Source organism: Falco naumanni, chromosome 6, assembly GCF_017639655.2.
Source record: "Falco naumanni isolate bFalNau1 chromosome 6, bFalNau1.pat, whole genome shotgun sequence".
Lineage (NCBI taxonomy): Eukaryota > Metazoa > Chordata > Aves > Falconiformes > Falconidae > Falco > Falco naumanni.
In genome coordinates this window covers 55,599,326-55,624,621 of record NC_054059.1, presented here as the reverse complement: position 1 = coordinate 55,624,621, position 25,296 = coordinate 55,599,326, and the positions used below count along the sequence as shown (strand labels likewise).

General features: G+C 39.4%; 1 protein-coding gene and 1 long non-coding RNA gene across 2 annotated transcripts in view; one reads left to right on the top strand and one right to left on the bottom strand.

Moving 5' to 3' along the window:
- TMEM200A (transmembrane protein 200A) overlaps positions 1-7,693 on the top strand; it is a 60,282-nt gene extending 52,589 nt beyond the window's left edge. Inside the window, exon 2 of the mRNA XM_040599216.1 lies at positions 3,066-7,693. Coding sequence (XP_040455150.1) covers positions 3,082-4,557 — 1,476 coding nt within the window. The 5' untranslated portion in view covers positions 3,066-3,081 and the 3' untranslated portion in view covers positions 4,558-7,693. The remainder of the gene's footprint in view (positions 1-3,065) is intronic.
- Positions 586-19,656, bottom strand: LOC121090567. Its single transcript, XR_005828615.1, has 3 exons — positions 19,622-19,656; positions 13,420-13,423; positions 586-890 (listed from the first exon to the last, which is right to left on the bottom strand). It is a non-coding gene; the product is annotated as an uncharacterized LOC121090567 (long non-coding RNA).
- Between the last annotated feature and the right edge of the window lie 5,640 nt (positions 19,657-25,296).

Genomic DNA, 25,296 nt, shown 5'->3' with positions numbered 1-25,296 from the left:
TGATAAAATACAACAGCTTTTGTAATGGATAAGTCCTATTTATTTCTGTTTAGAGATTCAAAACCTTGTTTTACAGAATAATGTTCTTTTGTTTTGGCAGAAACGCTTAATCACATAGGCATATGAGAAAGTTTTAATTTTTAAAGACTATCAATGTCAAATAACTTTGGGGGTTTTTAAAATTGTTACATTTAAAATAAAAAGGGGCTTTTCATGAAGCCATCATGAAATTAACTGGCATTGAACTATTGATGTCCAGTCACAAGTGGTATTGGGGGCCAGTTCTGTTTAATATCAGTATCAACGATCTGGATGAGGGGATCATGTGCACCCTCAGTAAGTTTGCAGATGACACCAAGTTGCAGGGGAGTGCTGATCTGCTTGAGGGCACGAAGGCTCTGCAGAGGGAGCTGGACAGGCTGGACCGATGGGCCAAGGCCAGTTGTATGAGGTTCAACAAGGAGAAGTGCCAGGCCCTGCACTTGGGTCACAACAACCCCACGCAGCGCTACAGGCGTGGGGAAGAGTGGCTGGAAAGCTGCCTGGCAGAAAAGGACCTGGGGGTGCTGGTTGACAGCCGGCTGAATATGAGCCAGCAGTGTGCACAGGTGGCCAAGAAGGCCAGCAGCATCCTGGACTGTATCAGAAATAGTGTCACCAGCAGGACAAGGGCAGTGATTACCCCTGCTGTACTCGGCACTGATGAAGCCGCACCTCAAACACTGTGTTCAGTTTTGGGCCCGTCGTTACAAGGCACACATTGAGGTTCAGCAGCGTGGTCCAAAGGACAGCAAAACTGGTGAAGGATCTAGAGCACAAGTCTTATGAGGAGTGTCTGAGGGGACTGGGGTTGTTCAGCCCAGAGAAAAGGATGCTCAGAGGAGACCTTACTGATCTCTTTCTGAAAGGTACATCTACGACCTGGAAGGAGGTTGTAGCGAGGTGGGTGTTGGTCTCTTTGCCCAAGCAACAAGTGATAGGATGAGAGGGAAGTTGTGCCAGGGGAGGTTTGGGTTGAGTATTAGGAAAAATTTCTTCACTGAAGCGGTGGTCAAGCATTGGAACAGGCTGCCCAGGGATGTGGTAGAATCACCATCCCTGGAAATGTTTAAAAAGCATGTAGATGTGGCACTTAGGGACATGGTTTAGTGGTGGACTTGGCAGTCTTGGATTAATGGTTTGGTTGTACTTGGTGATCTTAAAGGTCTTTTCCAACCTAAATGATTCTATGATTATATGGAAATTGCCCAGATAGCATAAAAAAGGAAGTGAATTGCAAAGGATGAGAATTTCCAGAGATATTTGGAACGTGAAATGTAATACTATATGTGAAATTTCTGAGATTTTTTTGAATAATGCTATGGACTTACTTCTCTTTCAGAAATTGTGTACTTAGCACCCTAGGCCTTTTTTCAGTTCTTTCCTTTGCAAAAGAAAAGGTTTCTCACAGAGAGAGAGGAAGCCCTCTGTCCTTTAGTAGTGATGGTGCAGGGAGGGAGTTCAGTTTGTTGCTCTGTCTGTTACCTGAATTGCTGCTGAACAGATAATAGTGAACACTGGCTGCATACTTTTTCTGGATTAGTCCTTCCACTTAGACAGCTGTCTCAAATTCACTATTAATTTCATAATCATGTTCATAATTGGTGGGTTGGACTGATTTCTGTTTATAGACATGCTTATGTGACGCCTGCTTGCAGTGTTGGAGATCTGTGATAGTATCCAAATGTAGCCTGTTTGTTTCTCGTACCATGAGAGATATAATATTTTTTTTCCCCATGGGTGCACTGCTAAGATTTTTTTAAAAACAGAAATATTTTAAGAGATCCGTGATGAAAATTACCGCCTGTAAATTGCAAGCAGTCACTGGTTTGCTTTGCCTCTGCTTTTTAGCCTCTCACATTATTCACCCAGCCCAACTTTAGCTTTGCGTGTTAAATCATCCCCAGCTTTGACATGTAGCCTTCTCCTCTGCAACAGACCATCAGCCTTTCTTTATTTCTGAGCCTAGTAAAGCCACCAAAGAGATCACAACTTTTTCATACCTGGCTTATAGCATCTTAATTTTAATCTATAATGTTATCTAGTATTAATTCTAAAACTCATTAATTAAACTCAGAAAGTATTTCTGAGTCTGATTATAAGAAGCCTTGTAAAAGAAAATAGAATTATCCTGAACTGGCTTGTTTCATTTGTTACTCTTACTTACACAAAACTGTCAAATATGGCTTTCTCTTTTTAAACCCATGCCTGTTAATGTTTCTCATGTAATAGACAGCCAGGTGTGAAAAATGAAAAAAAAAATCCTCATAAGTGATGAAGCTTTGAATTGATGAACTTGAAATTTATGAATATTTCTGATCTGGTAAACTAAAGTGAGCTATTTGATTTGTAGTCCACAAGGAACCAAGAAGAGGAGAAAAAAGATCTAGCTTTGCATAAAAGAGAGTCAGTTTTATTGGGAAAGGCAGAAATGTTTCTGTAGTAGAGACTTGGGTGATCTGAATAGGTTTAATAAAAATTATGGAATAAATATGTATTAATATGTGCTGAAGTCTGTAAGAAAGGATTCTTAAAGGGGATATGTAGAATGAGCTATATTCATAGTCACTGTGTGTCATAGAAATTTTTAAAAGAACTATTTGCTAAAGTGCTAAAATTATCTAAAACACCTACAAGGTAATAATATATTATTGACTTTGCTGCAGCCCAGTCCAGAGATAAATCATCTGTTAAGACTTCTGAATATTTTAACCTTTAATCCTGATATATCGCTACTAAGAGCACTAGCTTTCTGCTACTGTCTGTATCACTGATTGAAGATCTATTACCTATATTTACAGCAATGAAAGACTTCTGGAAATTTTTTTTTAAGATGTCATGTGAATCTGAAAACTGCTACTATTTCATAACTGTGTTAAAATATAGTAGCTTTTAAAAAGTCATGAATATTTTGATTATCAAGATATATCTACAGATTAACAAAGTGCTGTTTATATTTGCAGACACAGCCTTTGCTTGCCTCAATATTTCTTTTTTTTTTTTTTTTTTTTTTTTCTTTCTCTCAGGGCACAATACAGAACTATGATAGCAACCGGAGGAGTCATAACAGGACTGGCTGCCTTAAAAAGGCAAGACTCTGCCAGATCTCAGCAACATGTAAATCTTGCCACAGCACCAGCTTCTGAGGAGAAGAAACCAGTTAGACGCCGGCCCAGGGCAGATGTAGTAATTGTTAGGGGCAAAATCCGTCTCTATTCTCCATCGGGATTCTTCCTTGTTTTGGGAGTGCTAATAGCATTCTTTGGGATTGCAATGGCCATTCTTGGATATTGGCCCCAAAAGGAACAGCTTTTAGGATCTGAAGATAATCTATCTGTAAATGAAACCCAGGTCCTGAGAAGCCAAGGAAGCATTTTACTTCGTTTCTTTGAACAACATGTGCACTCGGATAAGATGAAAATGCTGGGCCCTTTTACTATGGGCATTGGAATCTTCATTTTTATTTGTGCAAATGCCGTTCTGCACGAAAACCGTGATAAGGAAACAAAAATCATACACATGAGAGACATATATTCCACTGTAATAGACATCCACACCCTGAGGATCAAGGAACAAAAGCAGCTGAGTGGTGCCTACACTGGCTTGTTGGGGGAAGGAGAACTCCGGCACAGTGGGAGCTCGTGTGCATCGCGGCTGGCTGCGAACACAGTTGCAACATTCCCTGGCTTCAAGGGTAATTTTAGAATGGATAGTTCTGCTGAAGAAGATGAGATTACCCTAAACGAAGACAGGACCACTGGTAGCCTCCTGCCACCTCTGCTGACTGAGCAATCTGGCTCAGTTTTTGGAATTTACCCTCCCTCCAGCAAGGCTTCAGATGACAAGAACCCTGGCTCTATAAAGTGTGAAACAAAATCCATTGTATCATCTTCTATTAGTGCTTTCACACTGCCAGTAATTAAACTGAATAACTGTGTTATTGATGAGCCCAGTATAGACAACATAACTGAGGACTCGGAGATCACTAGGAGTCAGTCTAGAAATCTGTCGATGGATTCTCTGGCCATTCCATTAACTGATACCAATGAATCCTGCAGACCAGCTGCTGCCATGCTGCCACGACACAATTCATTTGTGGACACTCCATCTGATCAGTTCAAATCTTCTATGACTCTTGGGCCAAGCACAGGAAAGCTTTTATCCCCTGGCGCTGCCAGGAAACAGTTCGGGTCCAACACATCTCTGCATCTTCTGTCTTCACATTCGAAGTCCCTGGACTTGGACAGGGGTCCATCTACACTCACTGTCCAAGCTGAACAAAGGAAACACCCCAGCTGGCCCAGACTGGATCGGAGCAACAGTAAAGGATATATGAAACTAGAAAACAAAGAGGACCCAATGGATAGGTTACTTGTGCCACAAGCAGCAGTCAAGAAAGACTTTACTAATAAGGAAAAGCTTCTTATGATATCAAGATCTCATAATAATTTGAGTTTTGAACATGACGAGTTTTTGAGTAACAACCTGAAGCGAGGAACTTCTGAAACAAGGTTTTAATATTTAAATTGCAATTTAGAAGATGTCATACAGTATTTTTAAAAAATACTCAAACATTTTGACAAGTGTTTCCTTTTCAGTGAGACTAGTACAAGCCTGTTTTTACCAGATGCTTAATAGCCCATTAAAATTGGCTTGTGTGAACAGAGATCTTCATCTTTGTAATGCCAAGAGTTTTTTGTCTTAGTAACATACAGCTGCAATACTGTACATTATCATTGCTCAGAGAGTTTTGGTATGACTGATTCCAATTTTTCCCAAATCATTATTACTTTTGTTCTATATAAGCATGTTACTTTTATCAGTTTGAGTCCAGAAGCCTGCATTGGAAAAAAAGCTACATTTACCTATAAGTTCTGTTTATTTAATGACTGCAAGAGTCTGAAAACGGTGCTTGTGGTCTAGAATGGGAATTAAGCAGGAGCACATACTGGAATTGTCAAATCCAGGCCTTTATCCTAGGTATTATTTTTCACATACAGTACATCTCGGTAACTAGAGTCTTGCCATTGTCATTGTGAGAAACTTGTTTACATATTGGGGTGGGTGGGTAGAAAAGAGTGGGTATAATTAAAACAATTTTTGTGATTTCATTGTAATTGGTCGAGTTGAATACCAGTGTTGTGAATTATTAACTATGCTTTGTACAATAATCTTTCTACGTCCATTGTAATTTAATCCTGTAATTCTGGGAAAACATATACAAAGCAAGAAATCTGAAATTCTTCTGAGATTAGTTCTCTAAACCACTTTGATTGGCAGCAGTTTTACAATCAAGATACACAGATTCAATTAAAATCATAGGAACATGATGAATGCCAACAGGATTTTAGAAACATGGTGTATAATCAGATGTTATTGTGACATGCATCTGAAGAGAATAATGGAAAATTAATATATTGCCTCTCATTACAATAGCGAGAAGCTAAATAACTAGATCTCCGTGTTCAAAATACTGATACAAAGCATACAATTCAATATGTATACTAACATAGCATGAAAGCCCCTTGCCTAAATTTGGATTTATATATTTCACATAATTATTGGTGTGGTGGTTCAGTGGAGGCTTAGCTGTGGCAATTTGCATTACAAGGTTTTGCAAAAGGAAGTGACATTTAAAACAATGTTTTTCTCAGCAAAGCAAGCTTCACATTTGACAGTTGAGGGCTATTGCTGAAGAAAGTGAGAATTTGAATGTGCATACAGGTTTTTCATGTATTTCATTAAGGTATTTAGGCTGTGATCCTGCCGTGACAGCCATGCTAGAGAATGTCACTTCAAGCTGCAAGGCTCACCTAACAGGATGTTGGTCTTAATTGGTCATTTTTTATATATTCACTTAACCTAAATACTCAGGAATTATTTTTAATGGCTTTTCCCCAAAAGAATCAAACCTGTTAAAATGTCGTTGTTCTTTGATTACTTTGATGCTGAATGATCAAAGATAAAAATACCCTCTTTTTTTTTTTAATATTCAGCTTCATATTTCAACTGAGTGATGTTTATGTATCAGGAGCATTACTTGCTCAGTGAGCTGAGGCATAGTGCTAACTGTTAGAACCTCAAGCCTATATATTGTAACAGAGTTGGCTAAATATTTTGCTATGAAGCTTTTAATAACTTTCTGGTTTGTGTTCTTAAGACATTTGCTATTTTTTGAAAAAATAAAAAAAATAAAATGTCTATCTACATATATCCGTTGTAAGACATGTTTTTCCTCTATGATCTCAAATCTTCCTTATCAAAGTATAATCAGGTATCATAACATTGTATATAGCATTATGCTTGATGTATTAGCCTGCCACTAGATATTTGGCTATGACTAATTGATTTCAGTGACATCCCTACACATGTAAAGGATGAATATGGTTTTTTCCCCATGTAATGTGAAATGTATTCAAAGTGATTTTGATATAAGGAATTTTTGTATAAAAAGAACATCCTGTTCTTTTCAGTTTAGCAGTAAGTATTCTTATAAAAATGGAAAACACTATTAAAGACATAAATTATTTAAGCTTTTATTTCCTTAATAGCAACATTAAATCATAGCTTAAAAGACTGGGTTTTGGGTACCATTGTACGTGGGAATAGCGGTCCTTGTGTAAGTGCACATTTTCTATGTCTCAGGTAAGCATCTGAATCACAACCTATGGATTAGACTGATGGTCTGTCCCTGCCTCCTGGGCAAAGCTGTTTCACTCTGCTCATTTATGGGGCATCTTTCATCAAGAAATAAAGAGCATGACTGCAGTGATAGAGCAGAAATGCTGGATTACATTGTTTCTTCCAGGATTGCTTCTATATTTTACATGAAATGGTCACTGGATAAAATCCTCGAAACAGGGACTGGATTCTTGCCAGGTTAATATTTTAACCACTCCTCTGGGGAGCCCAGTTTACTCTCCCTGTGGGCCAATGAACCCAACCCTTCCACACAGAGCAGCACAGAACTCAGCAGGAGGGACTGGCAAGTGCTCCAGCTGCTCAACTGCACATGGCTTAATGGATGGGAAGGGATGGGTTTCCTCAGCAGCAAAAGGACTTTGGCGTGGTGTTACCCATCCTTGATGGATGCTCTAAGGCATGTAAAAGGACAGAAAAGACGGCACCACCAAGTCTGGTTTTGAAAGAAAAAGAAATTTTATTTTAAAACTGAGCAGAAGTTTTAGGGCTCCCAAATCTGGAGGTAGACATCTACATCTGTCCCACTTCATATATTAGCTAAATAATTTTTCTGCAACCATATCACAGTGCCTTTCTCAGACCTAGAGCTGATTTTACTTGTCTTCAATATATAGCATTACTAGTCCTTTAGTTTCTGCTGAGTGAAATTTGGGAAATAGTTTTAACCTACTACAGCAGTTTTCTCTCTGAAATGCTTTTCAGGCAGCTTGTAGAGTTCCTGGATTGCTTTAGTCTTATGCTCTTAATTCCTTCCTTCCTTTCCTTCCTTTTCTTTCTCTGACCCTCTCCAGTAACTTCTGCGTTCATCTTCCCAGCACTACCTTTTTTTTTTTTTTTTTGTTAATTTTCCTACCAAATATGGCATTAAGATGAGCAAGTAGAAATATTTTAGCAAGACTGTATGCATGTATGTATGAGAAAGCAAATGGAATAAATTGTCTATTACAATGTAGGAATGCTTCAATTAGTGTGATTTAGCTACTCAAGGGCAAGTTCATGCCCTTTGTTTAAACCTTTTCAAATTAAACTTAGGAGCAAATTAATTGCAGTTATCACAGCTATCATATGTTTAACCTTTAGGGCATATTTATTAACCCTTTCATCAGTATTCTATGGGTAGTGATGTTGAGTTGTTTTGTATTTTAGGACACAGTATTTCAAATTAACCTCACTGGAGTATTTTACACATTCAGTAAAGCCCAGGGTTTAATAGTATTACTTACCTGAATGACAGTAGGCAGAATTGCAACCCTGAGTCTTGTAAAGAATGTAAATCTGATAGTTACAATACTTCTATTGTAGAATAGTTTGTTGAAATTTAAAAAGAACCCACTGTATTAAACAAAAAGCTGTATATCTGATCTGTTGTCTTGGTTCTAATTCAGGTGGATAACGCTTTAGAAGAGGGTAATTTACAATCATTGTGAATTGTCCATAGGAAGAATCATAAATGTTGTTCCTTATCAGTTTTTATTCCAGCTAGTGTAATTATTCAGGATAGCATTCACAGAAACATCTAATCCATTTCTGAATCCCACTAAGCCCTGTTACTAAGGCTGTTTTTGCAAACTACTGCAGATTAGTTATGAGTTGCCAATAAATATATTTCCCTTATCTGCTGGAAATTCTTATCGGGACTTTAATTTCATTGCAACAGCCAACTGCTCTCCAATTAAAAAAACGCACCGGGAATAACTTGGTATCTTTTGTAAATATATTGGTATTTCTGGGGGATTGTTTTTCATATTTTCAAAGAAATTCATCACTAGTTGCTCAGAGTTATCCTGTGATTCACTGTACAGCTGGTTTAGCACTTGGATCTTTTTGTTCTCAGAATAGGTTCCTACACTGTAGGCAATACTGTATTTGTTTTGGGCTCCAATTACATGGGGTTTTACTTTTAATATTAAATGTGATTTCATTCCAGCCTATTAAGACAATTCAGTTTTCCTTCTGATCTCTTTCATACTGGTAATACTTACCTACTCCAGCTTATGGGCAAACAGAGCAACTCAACAGGAGTAGGTCTGTGCTTGGTGCCAAGGGCCTGTTTCCCATACTGGTTGCATTTCAGAAGGTTTATTTGACTAGGTCCCACCTGGGCCAGTTGGACTGAACATCCACGGGCAACTAGAATGTGTTATATGCTCCTGGAGGACAACTCCCCTTTTATTTTCCTCTGAAAGGAGTCCAGTGTGTGCTATGAGATTGCTCTTTGACATGAACTGAAGTGTGGTACACAAAGCTGACCTGGTTTGTTTCAAAGGAACACCTCCGACCTGGAAAAAAGGTGCTTCTTTAGCCACACCTGTAGTGATTTCTGAGAATTGCATCAGCACAAATGTACATTTTTCTTAAACCTGATAATAAATGCTGTTTGGTAAGATTAGTTTCATGTCAGATCCTTGAAAAACTCTACTAATCTGAAGCCTTATACATCCCCTACCAGCCCAACTTGTCACCTCTTCATTTGATGGTTAAAAATCAGCATATTTTTCCTCCTGATTCTCTTCTCCAGCTTGGCTAATAATTGCACATGTGCTACTGTATGAAATAACTTTGCTGAAGTCAGAGCAGATGAGATCTAATGCATATTTTGTCTAGAAAATTATTATTTCAAAAAGACATGTCAGTTCAGTGTGGTGTGATCTGTCTTTGCCACATCTACTCAGCAGCTTATCCTGTTTCCCATTTCCATTCTTGTCTTTAGTGCCTTGAAATTTTTTTTCTTCTGAAGTTTTCCATATTACCTGGATCTTACTGACATGATTCAAGTGGACAGGTAATTCCTTCTTTCCTTCTTTCTGGCATTTCAAAAATACAGTTTAAAAGATTACAAAGCTGGGAGGAGTGGCTGATGCAGCAGAAGGCTGTGCTGCCATTCAGCGAGACCTGGACAGGCTGGAGAGCTGGGGGTGAGGAACGTCGTGAAGTTCCATAAAGGCACGTGCAGGGTCCTGCACCTGGGGAGGGACAGCCCCACGCACCAGTACAGGCTGGGGGCCGACCTGCTGGGAGGCAGCTCTGCGGAGAAGGAGCTGGGAGTCCTGGTGGGCACAGCAAGTTGCCCACGAGCCAGCAGTGTGTCCTGGTGGCCAAGAAGTCCGGTGGGATCCTGGGGTGCATTAGGAGGACTGTGGCCAGCAGGTCGAGGGAGGTGATCCTCCCCTGCTACTCTGCCCTGCTGGGGCTGCATCTGGAGTGCTGTGTCCAGTTCTGGGCTCTCCAGTTCCAGAGAGACGGGGAACTGCTGGAGAGGGTCCAGCGGAGGGCTACAGAGATGATGAGGGGACTGGAGCATCTCCCTTAGGAGGAAAGGCTGAGAGAGCCGGGCCTCCTTAGCCTGGAGAAGAGAAGACTGAGAGGGGACCTTATCAATGCACACAAATATCTTGGGGGTGAGTGTCAGGAGGATGTGTCTGGGCTCTTTTCAGTGGTGCCCAGCAACAGGAAAACGGGCAATGGGCACAAAATGGAAAACACAGAAAGTTCCACCTGAATAGGAGGAAAAACTTCTTTACTTTGAGGGTGGCAGAGCCCTGGCACAGGCTGCCCAGAGAGGCTGTGGTTCCTACTTCTCTGGAGACATTCAAAACCTGCCTGAATGTGACTCTGTGCAACCTGCTGTAGGTGCACCTGCTTTGGCAGGGGGTTGGACTAGATGATCTCCAGAGGTGCCTTCCAACCCTCACCATTCTGTGATCCTGCGGTCACTACTCTTAATACTCATTGCCTTCCCTCTCTCTGTCAGCTCAGTAGATGCCTTGCTATGATGTGTTCCACATGCCAATATTTTCAGGTTACTATAACAGAGATTATGTGCCCCCGTGCTGTGACAGCATTAAGGGCTTGGATTTAGCTTTTTCATTGGCGAGGATTTACAGCTTCCATTTTCACACTTTCTTTCTTTCATTTTCCACACTTTATCTCCCATTTCCAGATTTTTTTCTTTTTCTACTAGTCACCTTACCTTTCCCCTGTTTCTAATATAGTTAACTTAGCTGAAAAATGAGGCAAAGTATTCACTTAGTATATAGGCTTAATCTGGAATGACCCTGTCACTTTTAGTGGGTTTCAGGGGGGTGTTTAATTTTAAAATGGGTTAAAGGGAGCTGAACGTGACACCACACTTCTCAGTGTGTTCCCACATTCACTCTCTGCTCCATTACATATGATTCCCCACAATGTTGCCTCGTTTGTGGGGGTTTTTAATTTTGTTTTGGTGATGCTGTCATTAATCCAGCTGGGTCTGAAATTATCTCCAGAAGCTTCATACAGTCGAGGTACACGTTTTTGTGCTTTGGTTTATAAAAAAGGTCTGCCGTACCTGAAAGTGAAATCACCAGCCATATTGCTTGGTCAATGTCAATAACTACTTTTTGTTCAGGGATGAATTCAACACTTTACTTGGAGTGCTACTGTAGTTTATCCTTTCTGTGTGAAGTTCATTGGTTCAGCTCATGAGCACTTGAGTTTCTAGGAGCATCTTATCTATGGCACACACACTACTTAACAAAAGCCAGACGTCAGGAAAGCGTATAACAGTGAAGAAGTTCTGTATTTTCAGATATGCTGATAATCAGTCTTCCACAGCTTGAAAGGCATTTAAATGCACATATATTATAATAGAACAATGATTTGCAACATAAAAATTGGTATTTATGTAAGAAGTAGCCATGTAAGCCTCAGGTGTAGTTCTTGCTTTCAAATGTGATTTGCCAGATGAAAAGCATCAGGTAAGGATGAGGTATCAGCTTCACCTGACACAGGCCAGGTAGGTTGCTTGCAAAACTCTGTGACATGCAGTATAGTAGCCTGCATCACAGCTACAAACTTGGTTTGGGGAAAGAAAGACTGTGCTATGCACTGAACTGAACAAATGATTAATTAATATAGATAACCTTATTTGCAAGGATATTATTCACATCTGATTTTGGTAATATCAATGCTTAAAATTGCTTTCACCAGAAGTGCCAGGATAAGCAATGCATGAGTACTTGTGGCAAACACATACACAGATCATGACCACAGCCCAGCTAACCTTAATTTTCAAATTAAGCATCTTCAGAAAAAAAGCCACCTACCTTTCATTCAGCTTAGAGTTCTTCATGTTATCTCAGAAAAGCTTTTATATTTCATAAAATACAGATTCAGCATAAAGAAGCACATGCAATGGGAGACAAAAGGACACGTGTTATTTAAACCCTGGGCACAGCAAGATGTGAAGAGGATACTGACTTTCTTGAAAGGGGAAATTGGGTCTGCTGAAGTTGATAGATTTCTGCAGCTACTTAAGATCATCCAGGTTGAGTGCAATGAGAAGCATGACAGGTAATTTCTAGGAATCCAGAAAGCTCAGCTCAGCTATAACTGCAAAAATGTTTACCTGAATGTTCCCCTAAGCAGCCCAGGGCCTGTGGTTTTGTTGTCTATAGATGGCTTTCTTCGTGAATGAATAACAGTGTCTGCTAGTATAAAAAGGTAAGTTATCAGTCAATTTAAAAGTGTAGACATTTGGAAGACAAACATAGTCATTTTTTTTCATTGCCTTTCCCAATTTCTTCCCTTAAACTACTGTAGTCTTTTGTCTTACTTTTTCAAGGGTGTAGAAGCAAATGATGTCATATAGGAATAAAAATTAAGTAACTTTCAAAACCAGCTTCTCTGTGATAAAGCTCTGTCACAGAACCTGTAGAAACTGAATGAAAATGGTTTTGAAAGACTCTCGCCTTCTGTCAAAAGCCACAAACCTGAACGAACTCTGAATAGATTGGGTATTGTGGAAAGATGTAAATATCACCAGCTGACAGAATTAGATCCATGCTGGTTTAGAGACTGGATAAAGTATATGGACAAGTTTGAAATAATGATTTTTCTCCTTTTTCTATTTATAGAACAGAAACTGTTGAAGAAACGTGTCCTGGCCAGCACAGCTGCCAGGAATATATTTCTTTGTAGATTTTTGGGGCTGGTCAAAAGAGTTATAATGGCAGTATCTCTTCATAAAGTGTAGACCTCTCCATATCTGTTCAACAGACATCTGCTCTATTTAAAAGAAAGTATCCCCAGAATATAAAAACAACTGAAGTATTCTGGGTTTTTTAATGCCTCTCTAATAGTAGAAAAAACATTAATAACTGAGGTTAGGGGTAACATCACTGTGATAAGAGTCTAAACCAGATTGAAGACCCCTTAGTTATTTCATATATGCTGCTAAACTGCAAGGTGTAATAATGTTGCATTATCTTAGGAACATTAGATACATTGGGAACTTTGCCAAGGTGAAAGAAGCTTCTATTCAGTATCAGTTTTTTTGATAATAAGGTTTGCATCAGTATTGGGTACAGGTCTTCATGTAGTCAGCTATATCTCCTGCAAATCCGGTAGCTTATACTACAAATGATTCAGTTATTTTAAAGTGATGTTTAGTGTCTAGCGGAATTGATGGAAATGTCAGTTTCTGGACTTCTAGCTAATAACATGGGAAAAGATGAACAGTATCAGAAAAGGCAATCAACAATAGGACTAGCAGGATCCAGACCCTGAAATTATCAGTAAGTTTCCACTTAAGCTTGTCTCTCTCTTTGAATCCCGTTAGTTCAATTTACAATAATTTCCGTCAGGATTCTTTCATTGCTCAAGCCTGTGGGCATCATTCTAAAGCTCAGAATGTAGTACTTGCCTTTTTCAGTATGAAGGAACCATCTGTTTTTTCTCCTACACAAGTAATACTGACAAAGGACATATATAACTGCTGTAACATTATCTAAAAGGAAAACAACATTTGCTTCCTCCAAAGAACATAAATAACATATTGAAAAGTATATGAACATCCACAGCATGTATGTGGTAGGATATAGCAGAAATTAACTAGTTATAGTAACAAAAATTCAATTTTCTATTGGTAGGAATTGAGGTTTATACTGCCTTTTCTTTTAGCCCTGTTACCACTCTGTGTTTCCTGTCACAGTGTATGTTGGCTTTAACAGATAAGAAAATAAAAGGGAATAATTTTGCCCAGCAGACTGTCTAAATACTTCCTATTTCAGCCACTTGCCGTTCCAATTTCTATCCTTAAATTAACTGAGTTTTTCTCCTGACTTTGTCCATCCTTTTCAAACTATGGCTATTTTCAGTAGGAACAACAGCGTCCTTAGTTGCTCATGGGGAGAAATGATTTACTGGGTACTTAAGGAAATGCAGCAAAATCAGGCTCATGGCATAAAGCTCAAAGCAGTGTGCCTGACATGCTCCTTCGTGCAGTGAAGAACGTATGTCCAATTCACTCTGTTTTCTCCATTATACATTTTCCCATGGAAAAATTCCTCATTTCACTCACATGCAGACTCAAGGGTGGAAAAAGAAAATTAGGTGTCCTTAACCAACATTACTTCCAATTATACAGTGCACTTCGCATCCCAGTGTTACTCTATGCAGATACTGGAGTTTCCATTCTACTTCTAATATTTGCTGTCTTCATACCCCTGCAGACTGTTTCTTTCCTGCAACCTTTCCATTGCAAGAACAGCTAAATTATTTTTTTTTCTATGTCATTCTACCTCTGTTGCAGTGTCTCTGCTTGTCCTTCATAGTCTGTACCTTACAACAGTGAGATCACAAGCCTCAGGCTACAGATTTCCTTAGCTCAAAGGTACCACCAAAGGCAACGCATGCTACAGAGCACATCAGTCCTTGTCAAAGATCTCTTTGTAGAGTCCCAAATATAAGTCCATTTTGCAAACATAGGAATAAGGAAAGGAAGAAATGTGGCTTCACAGCACCTCTAGAAAGTTAAACCCAATAGTGTTTGTTGGCTTCACAGAACTGTATTGCTATGAACACTCATAAAAGCAAGAACTGATGTTACTGGGAATATTTCTATATTTCACAGCCACAAAAAGAAAGTTTATATGCACACAACAGGGTGTTGCTCATATTTGAGATTAAAAAGACAGAAACCTCTTCGATTCATTTTATCTTGGTTTACTTTTGCTTGGTTTAAATGTTGCACGTGGGACGGAAAGTGGTTTGCTTAGTGTTTAAGAGATCCGTTGCAGATACCTGCCTGCCATTGAATGATGTCCTGAAAGAAAAACCCAACCCAAACCTCAGTAATAGTTACAAGGAAGGTGGCCACAGAACACTCTTCCCTCCACCATGGGGAGTCTTAGCAGTGCAGGGCAGGGGCCACAATCTGACCTCAATTTGATCATCCAGTCTTGATTATAAATATAACAAAGATCAAACAAATAAAAAGAAAATCTACCGGACTCTTTGGAGCGTGATCACAGCTCTGAATATACCGGCATCAGGAGACAGAGGGAGGCCAGTTGCTTCAGTAGTGCGTTTCCTTTTTGGTGGAATCATCCTTACTCTTCCACATGCAATATGTTTATTGTCCTTCACTCCTTTGATGAAAATAAGACAATAATAAAATATTGAATAGGAATGAAAATAAGAGAAATAAATAATAAGATCTCACAGTGGAGTAACTGAAAGTTGAAGTTTCTGTGAATATTTATTTTCAAAGAGAAAAGAATGGAGGTGAATTTCTATTTTTAGTTTCAGACAAAACTATTAAATAAAGGGGTACCTAACATTTTTCTTGCTTTTCTTTCACTTTTTGAAAGGGTACAGGAGCTGCACTCCTCTGGTCTCTCACATCCTCTTCTTCAGACAATACATTTGCTTAGTTTGATACACATTTTCCTATAAATGCTGTAGCAGGTGACAAACAGAGCTGGCCATGAAATGCTGTGGCAGCAGCCGAGGAGCAAGCAGCTTGTTGTGTGGGGAAAGTGCCAAGGAAAATGGAGGGAAAATTGGCAGAAAGTATCAGGAGTAATGGAAAAATGAATAATTGACCTACCAGAGAAAACGTTTCACTTAAAGGAGGTGACATCCTTCAAGAGAGAAAACTGGCAACTGAGAAAAAAAGGAAGGTAAGATAGCCCTCCTCCCGGCCCCTGTATCCCAGAAGCTCAGTGACAAACAACAACGGCAACTGCATCTATGCTTTGGACGCCAGGAGATGGACTTTAAGGCAGGAGTGCCTGACAGACATATTTTTGTAAACAGTCAGACACTAGTTTGCCTCCAAGTCTTGCATAAAGGAAATCACCCACCACCCAGTTTGTCTAATGTTCCCTGAACCCAAGAGGCCGAAGCTCTGCATGCTGTTGTTTCGGCTCTGCATCCAGATCTGAGTTGAAGCGCTATGGTTTCCCTACCCAGGCAGTAAGCCTGGGGAATCAGCAAAGATAACAGCAGATTATTGCAGAAGCTTAGCCTGAAGAAAGTCAGCATCAGCATATGATTTCAAGCCTAGAGATAGCAGAAGTGCCTGAGATCTCGACTGCCCTAGATTATGAACTGGGTAGGAGTTTGGTGACAATAAACTGGACAGGTTGTTGAGCAAGCAAGAAAGCTGTCAGAGGAGTGGCTCTCCACAGAAGTGGTACAAGCTGGCCCAGAACAGAGCTACAGGGGCTCTGCCAAAGAAAGTGACCTAGTACAGAGTTGGAAATTGCTTTTTTGGGGAAGCTGGGGGTCAAGGGCCACTGGAAAGAGTCCTGGAAAGCAGTAGGAGCCAAATAACTGTGTGCTGTAACTGATCTTACCATATTACCCATTGTCATGATGTGATTGTAAATCTTGAGATATTTGGACACTAATTTTCTTGCTGTTTGTGGAAATATGTGTTCTCACTGAAGGGGGAAACAAACCCTAGACAACCTCTCCATTCTTTACCCTCCATCCTGCAAAAACTCCTGGAAGTGTGGCTTGAGCATATTCTCCATACTCAGAAGTCAGAAAATGATGGGAAAAGCTTAAATTGGTAAATTTAAGAAGTGATTTGTAAAGTATCTAAAAATTTTTGAAGGGAGGCTCTTGACATTTTTGGACTTAACCCAGTTTTGAAGACGGGGGCCTGGGCAGAATTGGGGCTGGCTGTAAGAGCTCTGCTTCAGGAGGTTAGCTCCTTGCGGAAACAGGGAGCTTCCTGTAGAGCTGCGTGTGCCCAAAGAAAACATACATGTTCATCCGAAATGGAAAAGGCTATAGGTGTCCCAGCAGCGAGTCTGAATCTGTCTTGTGGCTGCACATGGAGCTGACAGGTGGGATTTGTAATGTCTGGCTGGGTGGATGAGTCCCCCTGAATTAACAACACAACTGCAGGTGTATGTGGAGAGGTTCCTACTATAATACGTCTGTCCCCAGTTCTTGCAATTTTTTCTTTAGTGTCCTTACAAAAGAACATGGAAGAGAGAACAGAAAAGAAAAGCTACATTTCAAAATGTAGTTTCTGTGCTTTCATGTAGAGATAGGAAAAAGTGGTGTTTCTCACAGCACTGTATTTCAAGATTGGTTTTCAGAATGATCTGGTTCTTTACTCTGAAGTGACTTCTGATAGGATTTGGCAGGAAAGGAGACCATTTAATTCAGTGAGTGCCAAATGAAAAAACAGAGCTGGTGAACAGAAGAAGGTGAAAGCTGAGAATTTCCTAGATGTGTAAGCTTTTCTCATTCTCTTTCTTTGACTTCTTGATTCCTTATTTATTGAACCTCTTTTTGAAACAGAGCAGTGTGAAAAGGGGTCATTTGACTTGTGGGCTAGGAAAAGAGAAGAGCATTCACTTCCCGTGTGTAGGTTTGTCTGCATGACTCCAAAGATCAGCAGATACATTTAAGTGTCTACAGACCCTTCGCTCATCAATTTTTCGAACACCGTCGCTCAGTGTTTGGTTTAACACTACCTGGCCTGCAGGAACCTGCAGGGACCCTATAGACTTATATGCCTATAACATTTTGTGGGGTAAATTCTGCCTGGGACCAGACATGTGAGCCTCGGAGGCTGCCACAATGCATTCTTGATGCATACACCAGATATATAAGGATGCCAGCCTGCACAGGGGCTACATCCTAAGGAAACAAGAGGCTTTGCTCTGCTTCTCTCCTAGCTTACAAGTCAAATGTCTGTTTCAGCTGGTGCCGGTAGCTGGAGGCTGATGTGAATGGAGTAAGCACCCAGAAATAGATGCATTTACTGCCATTTCTGTCTACACTGCTCTGAAACCTGGCCCTCCTTTGCACTTGACAGACAGAGTGGCTCCTAAACAACTGCTGCTTGATGGCTAAATATACATTCTTACCCACACAGAGTGCCATCCTGCCTTGCAGGCTGTAGCAGAGCCTTCAGCCCTGTGTGGATGGGGAAAACAACACCACACAGAGGCATCACATAGACGGTAAAAATAGTTGAGAGACACCAGGGCCGAGAGGATTACGTATGTGCTGACTGTCGTGGCAACCAGCATTGGAAAGGATGGTTCTTATGTAAGAAGCATAACTTAGAGGATAAAATAATTTGTATTTTGATTTCCCCTGCAAATACAGAATGCAAGAAAGCACCATTTACAAAAGTCTACTGTCATCATTTGGAGAGTGTAACAGCAAACACATCCCAAAGCGAGGCACAGAATGGGAGCTGCTTTCCTGCCTGGCAGAGCCCAGCAGGGCTCCTATGTTCTTGCAGGACCCAGAGGAAAAACCTCTCAGGGTGATGTTCCCTGCAAACAGTCATCTTCCTGGGGCTGATTCTCCTGCAGGCTGAAGAAAAAGTCATAAGAATGAGGGTAAAGCATAATTTTTATTTTTTAAATGAATGGAAGATTAAAAGGTGAAGAGGAAGAATGCTTTAACCAGCCAAAAGGGACAGTTGTTTTCTGTTAAGCGTATGCGTGCCTTTTACATCTTGTTCTCATGACGAAGGCAAGTGAGGAATTCTAGTGAGATACTAAAAGCTTCAAGGGAGAAACCAGTTTCAGCCTGTCAGTCAAGGAAGAAGTCTATTTAAAAGGTCATATTCAAGATCGGGGTAAGGAATAATATGATGAGCTGACTGATAGCATATCAATCACCCATTCCGGTAGTGAATTGCCTTTCTGTTTTTAGGAATGGAGCTGCTGGGTTCCTTTCTCAAAAGGTTCCCTCTCACTGCTGTTCTTCAGTGTTTACCTGTGTTTCTCCATCAGTGACCTTATATCTTAGGCGGATGTACGTGCTGAATCTGCTATCTAGTTACTGACCCTATTTGCCAATTTTCCTAACTATGACTAGGCAGCATCTACAGCATCCTAACCACTAATCTTAAGCAACAAGAAACAAGTGTTATTCCTCTCTTTCTCTGTGTTGTTTCAAACAAAGGAAAGTTTTGTACCACTTTGACCTCTGTGAACATGAGAATTTTCATGACTCAGACACAAAGTTTAATGCTGGTAAGACAAAGAATTGAGCTATACTTTTGTTATTCCCAGCAGAGGCCAAAGATCTGTTCTTAACCCATGGAAGGATGTTTGATGTGGAAGTGCTACAGTACCACTGCAATGGAATATTTTCCATTTTATTAGTATCTTTTATCAGAAGCCTTTCTACAGTGCTGAGCCTCTGGGAATACAGCTGGAAATTACAGACATACCACTGGAAATTTGCCTACAGATCTGATGTCATATAAGCACAGGAAGCAAAATTGCCTGTATATGGGTGAAGCCAAATTTACAGTGTTCACTGTAGATTTTTTTTAAGTCAGAAATGGGACACAGGCACCTCTTGGTCAAATTTTGTTATTTAAACTGTGCTCCAGAATTTGAGCATAGGCTTTGCAAAAGTAGGTGGGAAGATTTACTCTGACTCTTTAGCCAGGCTGCCTGTGTATAGTAAAGACAGTATTAATGATGATTCTGCTCCTGCACAAGAATTGTTGTGGTCTGTACCTGACCAATATCACAGTCTGGTGCAACCACCTACAGAAAGGTATGTAGTTACGCCTTTATGCTCAGGTCTGAGATAGCATGAGCTTGATGCAGTTCATGGGAGAGACTCTCTACAACTACCTGAAAGGAGGTTGTAATGTGGTGGATGTCAAGTCTCTTCTCCCAAGCAACAAGCGATAGGAGGAGAGGAAATGGCCTCAAGTTGTGCCAGGGGAGGTCCAGATCAGATATTAGGAAGAATTTCTTCACCAAAAGGTTTGTCAAGCATTGGAACAGGCTGCCCAGGGAAGTGATTGAGTCACCATCACTGGAGGTATTTAAAAGATGTGTAGATGTACATTTAGGGACATGGTTTAGTGGTGAACTTGGTAGTGTTATGTTTATGGTTGGACTCGATGATTTTAAGGGTCTTTTCCAACTTAAATGGTTCTATGATTCTATGTGACAGCATAAAGGACACTGGAACTTGCTGCCTTGCTGCCGAGGTTCCCCATTGCTTCTGATATTAGTTTATTGTTGATAACATACTTATTAAAAAATGAAAAGCACCATGCTGAGGCAGAATTTTAAAGAAAGCTGGAAGGATCGTACACTGCTGGATGGATTTTACCACTCAAGCTATATGCGGGTAACAGCTGGCAGTGGGTAGTATGCAGCAACTGACGTTTACATAGATGAATACGTACCAGAATGTTCATTGGTGAGAGCTCTGCTCTCATTAAGCAGTAGGAACTGTTTCTTGCTGTTTTGAGAAAAAAGGTTTTATATAATTAGAGTTGTAATTAGAAATGCCAGACCTAATGTTCTGTTGCCTACTTTGGTTTGAGGACTACAGAAAAATATTCAATTCTGACAGAAATTTGCACCCACTAATTACTTGTGAAAAGATTTGGATGGAAAGCAGAGCCTCAATCTTTCAGTAAAAGGAAAAGCAATTAAAAGAAAAAGCAAGCCATTACGTTACTCATTTCTCTGGATGATCTGTGCCATTACTGCATTGTTATCACTCTGACAACATTCTCTTATTAGTAACATTCAGTCTGACTATTATTTATTCTATTGTCCCTGAACATAGCTCTGTAATAAAAGTGCTGAAATGTGGGGAAAAATTACATCATAATGAAAATAAGACTTAGATCCCAACTAACCAATAATTCTGTCCATCTTTTTGCAAATGATCCACAGGGGTTAGAAAAGACAGATTTGAGGGTTACTTTCCTTGAGAAACATTCACAGATTTGTCATCTCCTCTTGAATCAATAGCTCCTTCTGACCCCTGCACACGTTAGTTAACATACACTGTCATACAAAACTATTGCAACTTATTAGTCATGCAGAAGAGTTTGAAACCTTTTCCTTTCCCTTCCATGTAAACATATACATGCATATCAGCTATACTCGAAACAAACTTGAAAGTGAGGTGAAGTTGCTCAATGCCTTCCTTACATTTAATAAATAAATGGAAAAAAAATCTTTACAGTAGGTGATCCAGCATATCTAAAACCCCAATAACTTTCTGGAGGGGCTTCTTTCTCTCTGCTGGTAGGGAAGGGAACCTTGGGGAATGACTCTCCCAAATTAAGCAGTGCAGGAATTTAAAACTTATTGGAAGTCAGAGCATACCTGATAGTCTAACCATTGAGGATAGCACTGGGACAAGAGTTCCATCCATCTACCAGTAATATCACATCGGCTTTATCCATCTGAAAGTGTAGTGACATACCGTATATAGGTCATAGCACTGCATTTTTTACTAGGATTTAGAGTGACCTACACTGCTACAGTGACAGTGGAAGCAGGTTTCTTCAGCAGTGACCTGGCTTCTTCCATTGTACATCTGCTTACATCTTTACTGAAAAAACGTACAGAATTAAGCTAGCTATATATGATTGATTATTAGGATACAATCTTAAGCTATAAGTCAATGTACTGGCCTTAAACTAATATACTAAATTTAATAATGAAATGTTTTGTGGTAATTTTAATTTATTTGACCAGTTCTTTGAGTTCTTTCCTCAAACAGCAGCATACTGCTGCTCTAAAAATTTGTCCTGAAAGGTAAGCCTCACACAAGACTCCACAAGAAATTTTGCCCAGCTCTCTTCTCCCAGAAGGCAAGGAGGAGGGAGATAGGTACAACCTCAGGTTTTGCCTGAGGGCAAACAGATCTTTAAACTTGCTGATGTTAAAACATGACCCGTTTGCCTGTAGAAGTACTTCACAAGTTACAATCTTCTGCAGCTTCATGGCATTACAGAGAGTGCAGGCATTGCTGTCAGGTGGTTGCATGAAGAGCTGAGGTCATTAGGCACTTCACAGGGTGAGCACCTTGCCCAGGTGAAGCAGGCAGCTGAGTTCACCAGGCTTTCAGCTTAATTTTCCTGCTTCTTCAAATTGACATTCATTGCAATGCAAAACTGGTCTTTAGTGAGAACAGCGAATGTTGCATTCCTGTGGAGGGAAGGAATCCGAATGGGAGACATATCTGAGCTGTCTTACTGCACATGCAGAGCATTCAATGTGTTTATTTTCATTTCTAGCATGGTTGCTTATCATGGGGTTAATTTTCCATTTGGTACTTTTTCAGCACAGTTCCACTTACGGAGCTGAAATGACGTATCCATCCATCTTTTCAGCTCTTGGCTGATAAAAATACAATCAGAAAAGCAAATCTTATGTTAATTTTTTGTCATGAACAGCTATGCTAAAGCATAACTCCTCCTTCCCCTCCCACCAAAAGCCCTGTACTCATACAAACACTTACTACAGGCTTCCTGGTAGGATTTAAACAACGTTCCACTTTTTTTTCCCCAAAAATTTTCAGCTTTTATATTTAAAATGTGTTTCCTGCAATGAGAAATATTAAGTGTTTCATAAAATATGATTTTATTATAAAATAATGATTTGGAAAAGAAATACCCAGAGAAATACTCAAACTTACAGCAGTCAGCCATTCACCTGGTTAGCCCTAAATGTAAAAGTAGGCTAGTCCCAATTAAATTCTGTTCGTACCTTTGTGTTTAGCCCCAAAGGGGTTTTTGCAACCTGATTATTCTTTATGTCGCTGGTTGTTATACAATAGTTAAGACATTTGAATGCTCATCCAAGTTGGCATTCTTAATAGAGCTTATGAGAATTTGCAGACTTCCACGTCAGTCAAATAGTTAACTGCTGAGGTGCCTTCAGAAACTGCAGCCCAACATTTTATAATGTTTCCTTTATTGTCTGCTTAGGTGAAAGAAGCTTTTTAAACAGAAGAGCAATGAAAAGCAAATATGGAATAATCTTTTTACACAAGAGTTTTTCTGTATGTGGAGATACTGGCATTCATGAAGAAAGCAACTCCCAAACATTTATGCATTTATGCAACAAAAAGCTAGTTTTAACAGATATTGGCCTGGTATCACTGCATTAGCCACCAGAACAGATTTCAAATGTCTATACTAAATTTCATAGTTATTACTAGTTTTGCTATCGGTACACTACTGGAAACTGCAGTGTCCCTTATGTCAGCTGCAGGAAAGCAAGTTGACTACCCCTGAAGATGACAGAGGAAAGAAAGCATGGCTGGATGGAGATTGAACTGTGCTGTTGTCTTTAAAGATGCTTCTTCTGAAAGCAAGGCACACTGCCAGATCCCCGTGGAGAAGTTTGGCTATACCTGTGATGCAGGTAGACAGTTCCGAAGACCTTTTCATATGATACATTTCATGAGTACTTAATTCATTATGGAAGTGTTAAGCAGCTTGGCTATCATCTCCCTTACAGCAGTTTCTTTCCCTGAAGAAGACCCAGGAAAAGGGTGCTTTTCATAAGGGTGCCTTGCAGGAGCAATGCACAGAGAGGGGTCATACCCTGTGGACAACACGAATTTTAAAAATGTTGTGACACCAGGACTGCCTTTCTTCCATAACTACCTCTAAACTAGACGGAGCTGGTGCTCCTCAAAGGAACATGAACTAATTTCAGTCTCATCGTTATTCATGTAATATGCCCTTTCATTTTTGATGAGGAAAGATATCCTCTTAAATGAGTTTTGAATCTCTGTGAGTATTTTACTGAACACATGCATAAAATATGGGAGGCTGAGGAGAGAATAACCCAAATTCCTAATTCGTATTGGGTGGAAACTTGAAAATTAGTTTGTTTTTCTTGTTAAATTTTGCTTTGATTTATGGCATGCTCAGTGTGACTAAGGATCTTAATTAATTCCAGCTTAATCATATCTACATGTCTGACTCACATACTGTATCTAAATTTAGAGTAGCTACTACTGGGCTGAAGTACTGATGTTGAGAATACATTGGTATAAACCTTTGCCATTTTTTTGGCACATGCAGTTAAATGCTGAGCTGTTGGTAGGACAAAGTTCAGTGAATTAGGACTGAGAGGATGCCTTGCCCTTCCAAATTAAGAATGTCCAAAGTTCTAATTTATTATATCTAAACTGAGGTGCATGCCAGATCATTAGATTAACAATTGGACTAGGTCAGGAACCTTGGATTAGGTGCCTACCTGTATGGCTATTGCTTTTTTAATCTTTGGAAAGCTCCTTCTCCAAGGAACAAGGCAAATTAAATCAAACTTCTTTTGATAAAAGTTTATTTTAATGGAAAAGACAAAAAAGGAAGACTAAAATTATGAATGTTTGACAATATAAAATAACCTTTCTGATTAATATTTCAAAGGAGTAAAGAACAGCCTCCATAGAATGTGACAGAGATCATTGGAGAAGTGTAAATTACGTAGTTAGAAACTCCACAACATTGTTTACTCCTGGTTTTGATGATAATTTATTTCAGTTCTCTGTGATATGCAAAGGAACAGTATTCTCAGAACCCTGATAGTATTTATTGGCTTTTCAAATAATGTAAAAGTTTCCATGGCCAATATTTTTATCAATTAATTCACGAGTTATTTTCCTTGTATCTATGAAATTGTAATTGATTATGTTTTTTCCTGTCATGCTACAAAGTTAACGTAAACATTTGCAGTGATTCTTACTGAATGTCACTTCATATATTTTCACATTAAAATATTCAGAAAGGTTTGAATTTGAGAGAATGGAGAGAAAGAATGGAGAGACTTTTTGTGCTAGATTTTCAATATCAGATGCTTTGACAAATTTACCCTCTGTTAAGAACCGGAAAAGTTTATTCTGAATAAAAATTTCTATTTTTTTGATTTCTGATTTTTTTTTCCTACAGAATAATGTTAAAAGTGTTCTCATGTTTTCACAAGAATATTTTTATAGATTCATTTTTCGGTCTCATTTTTCAATGAAATTCTTTGTCTTCCTTGTTATAGAATACATCAATTTTATTTATGTTGTAATAAGGTTTCTCATTGTTGTATTCAAAATGTATAGTGGAATAGTCATACTTTGAAGAGTTTCTAGCATAATATAAATCATGCACACTTTCTAACACCATATTTCTGGGATTCCTGTATGTGAGGTTTTTTTCAGGTGATACAGGTTGTTCAGGTTAATTAACCTGCTAGTACAGGTTTTCAGATGTTCAGACTTCAAAATTTTCTTTCAGATGGCTCTAAACACTTGACTGATTCTTCCTTAGCATTCTCCCATCTTGTGTTCAGATAACATTTTGAAAGACAGCACTGTTTAAAATGGAGATGCAAATTCCTCAGCACAAACTAATGCTGCCAATGAACTTGTTCGGCTAAAGCAAAACATCAGCAACAGAGTTCAAGTGAAATTCTGCACTTTGCTTAGAAGTGCTCTCCTCTAGATCAGCCTGGAAGGTCTCCTAGCTTGTCCTCC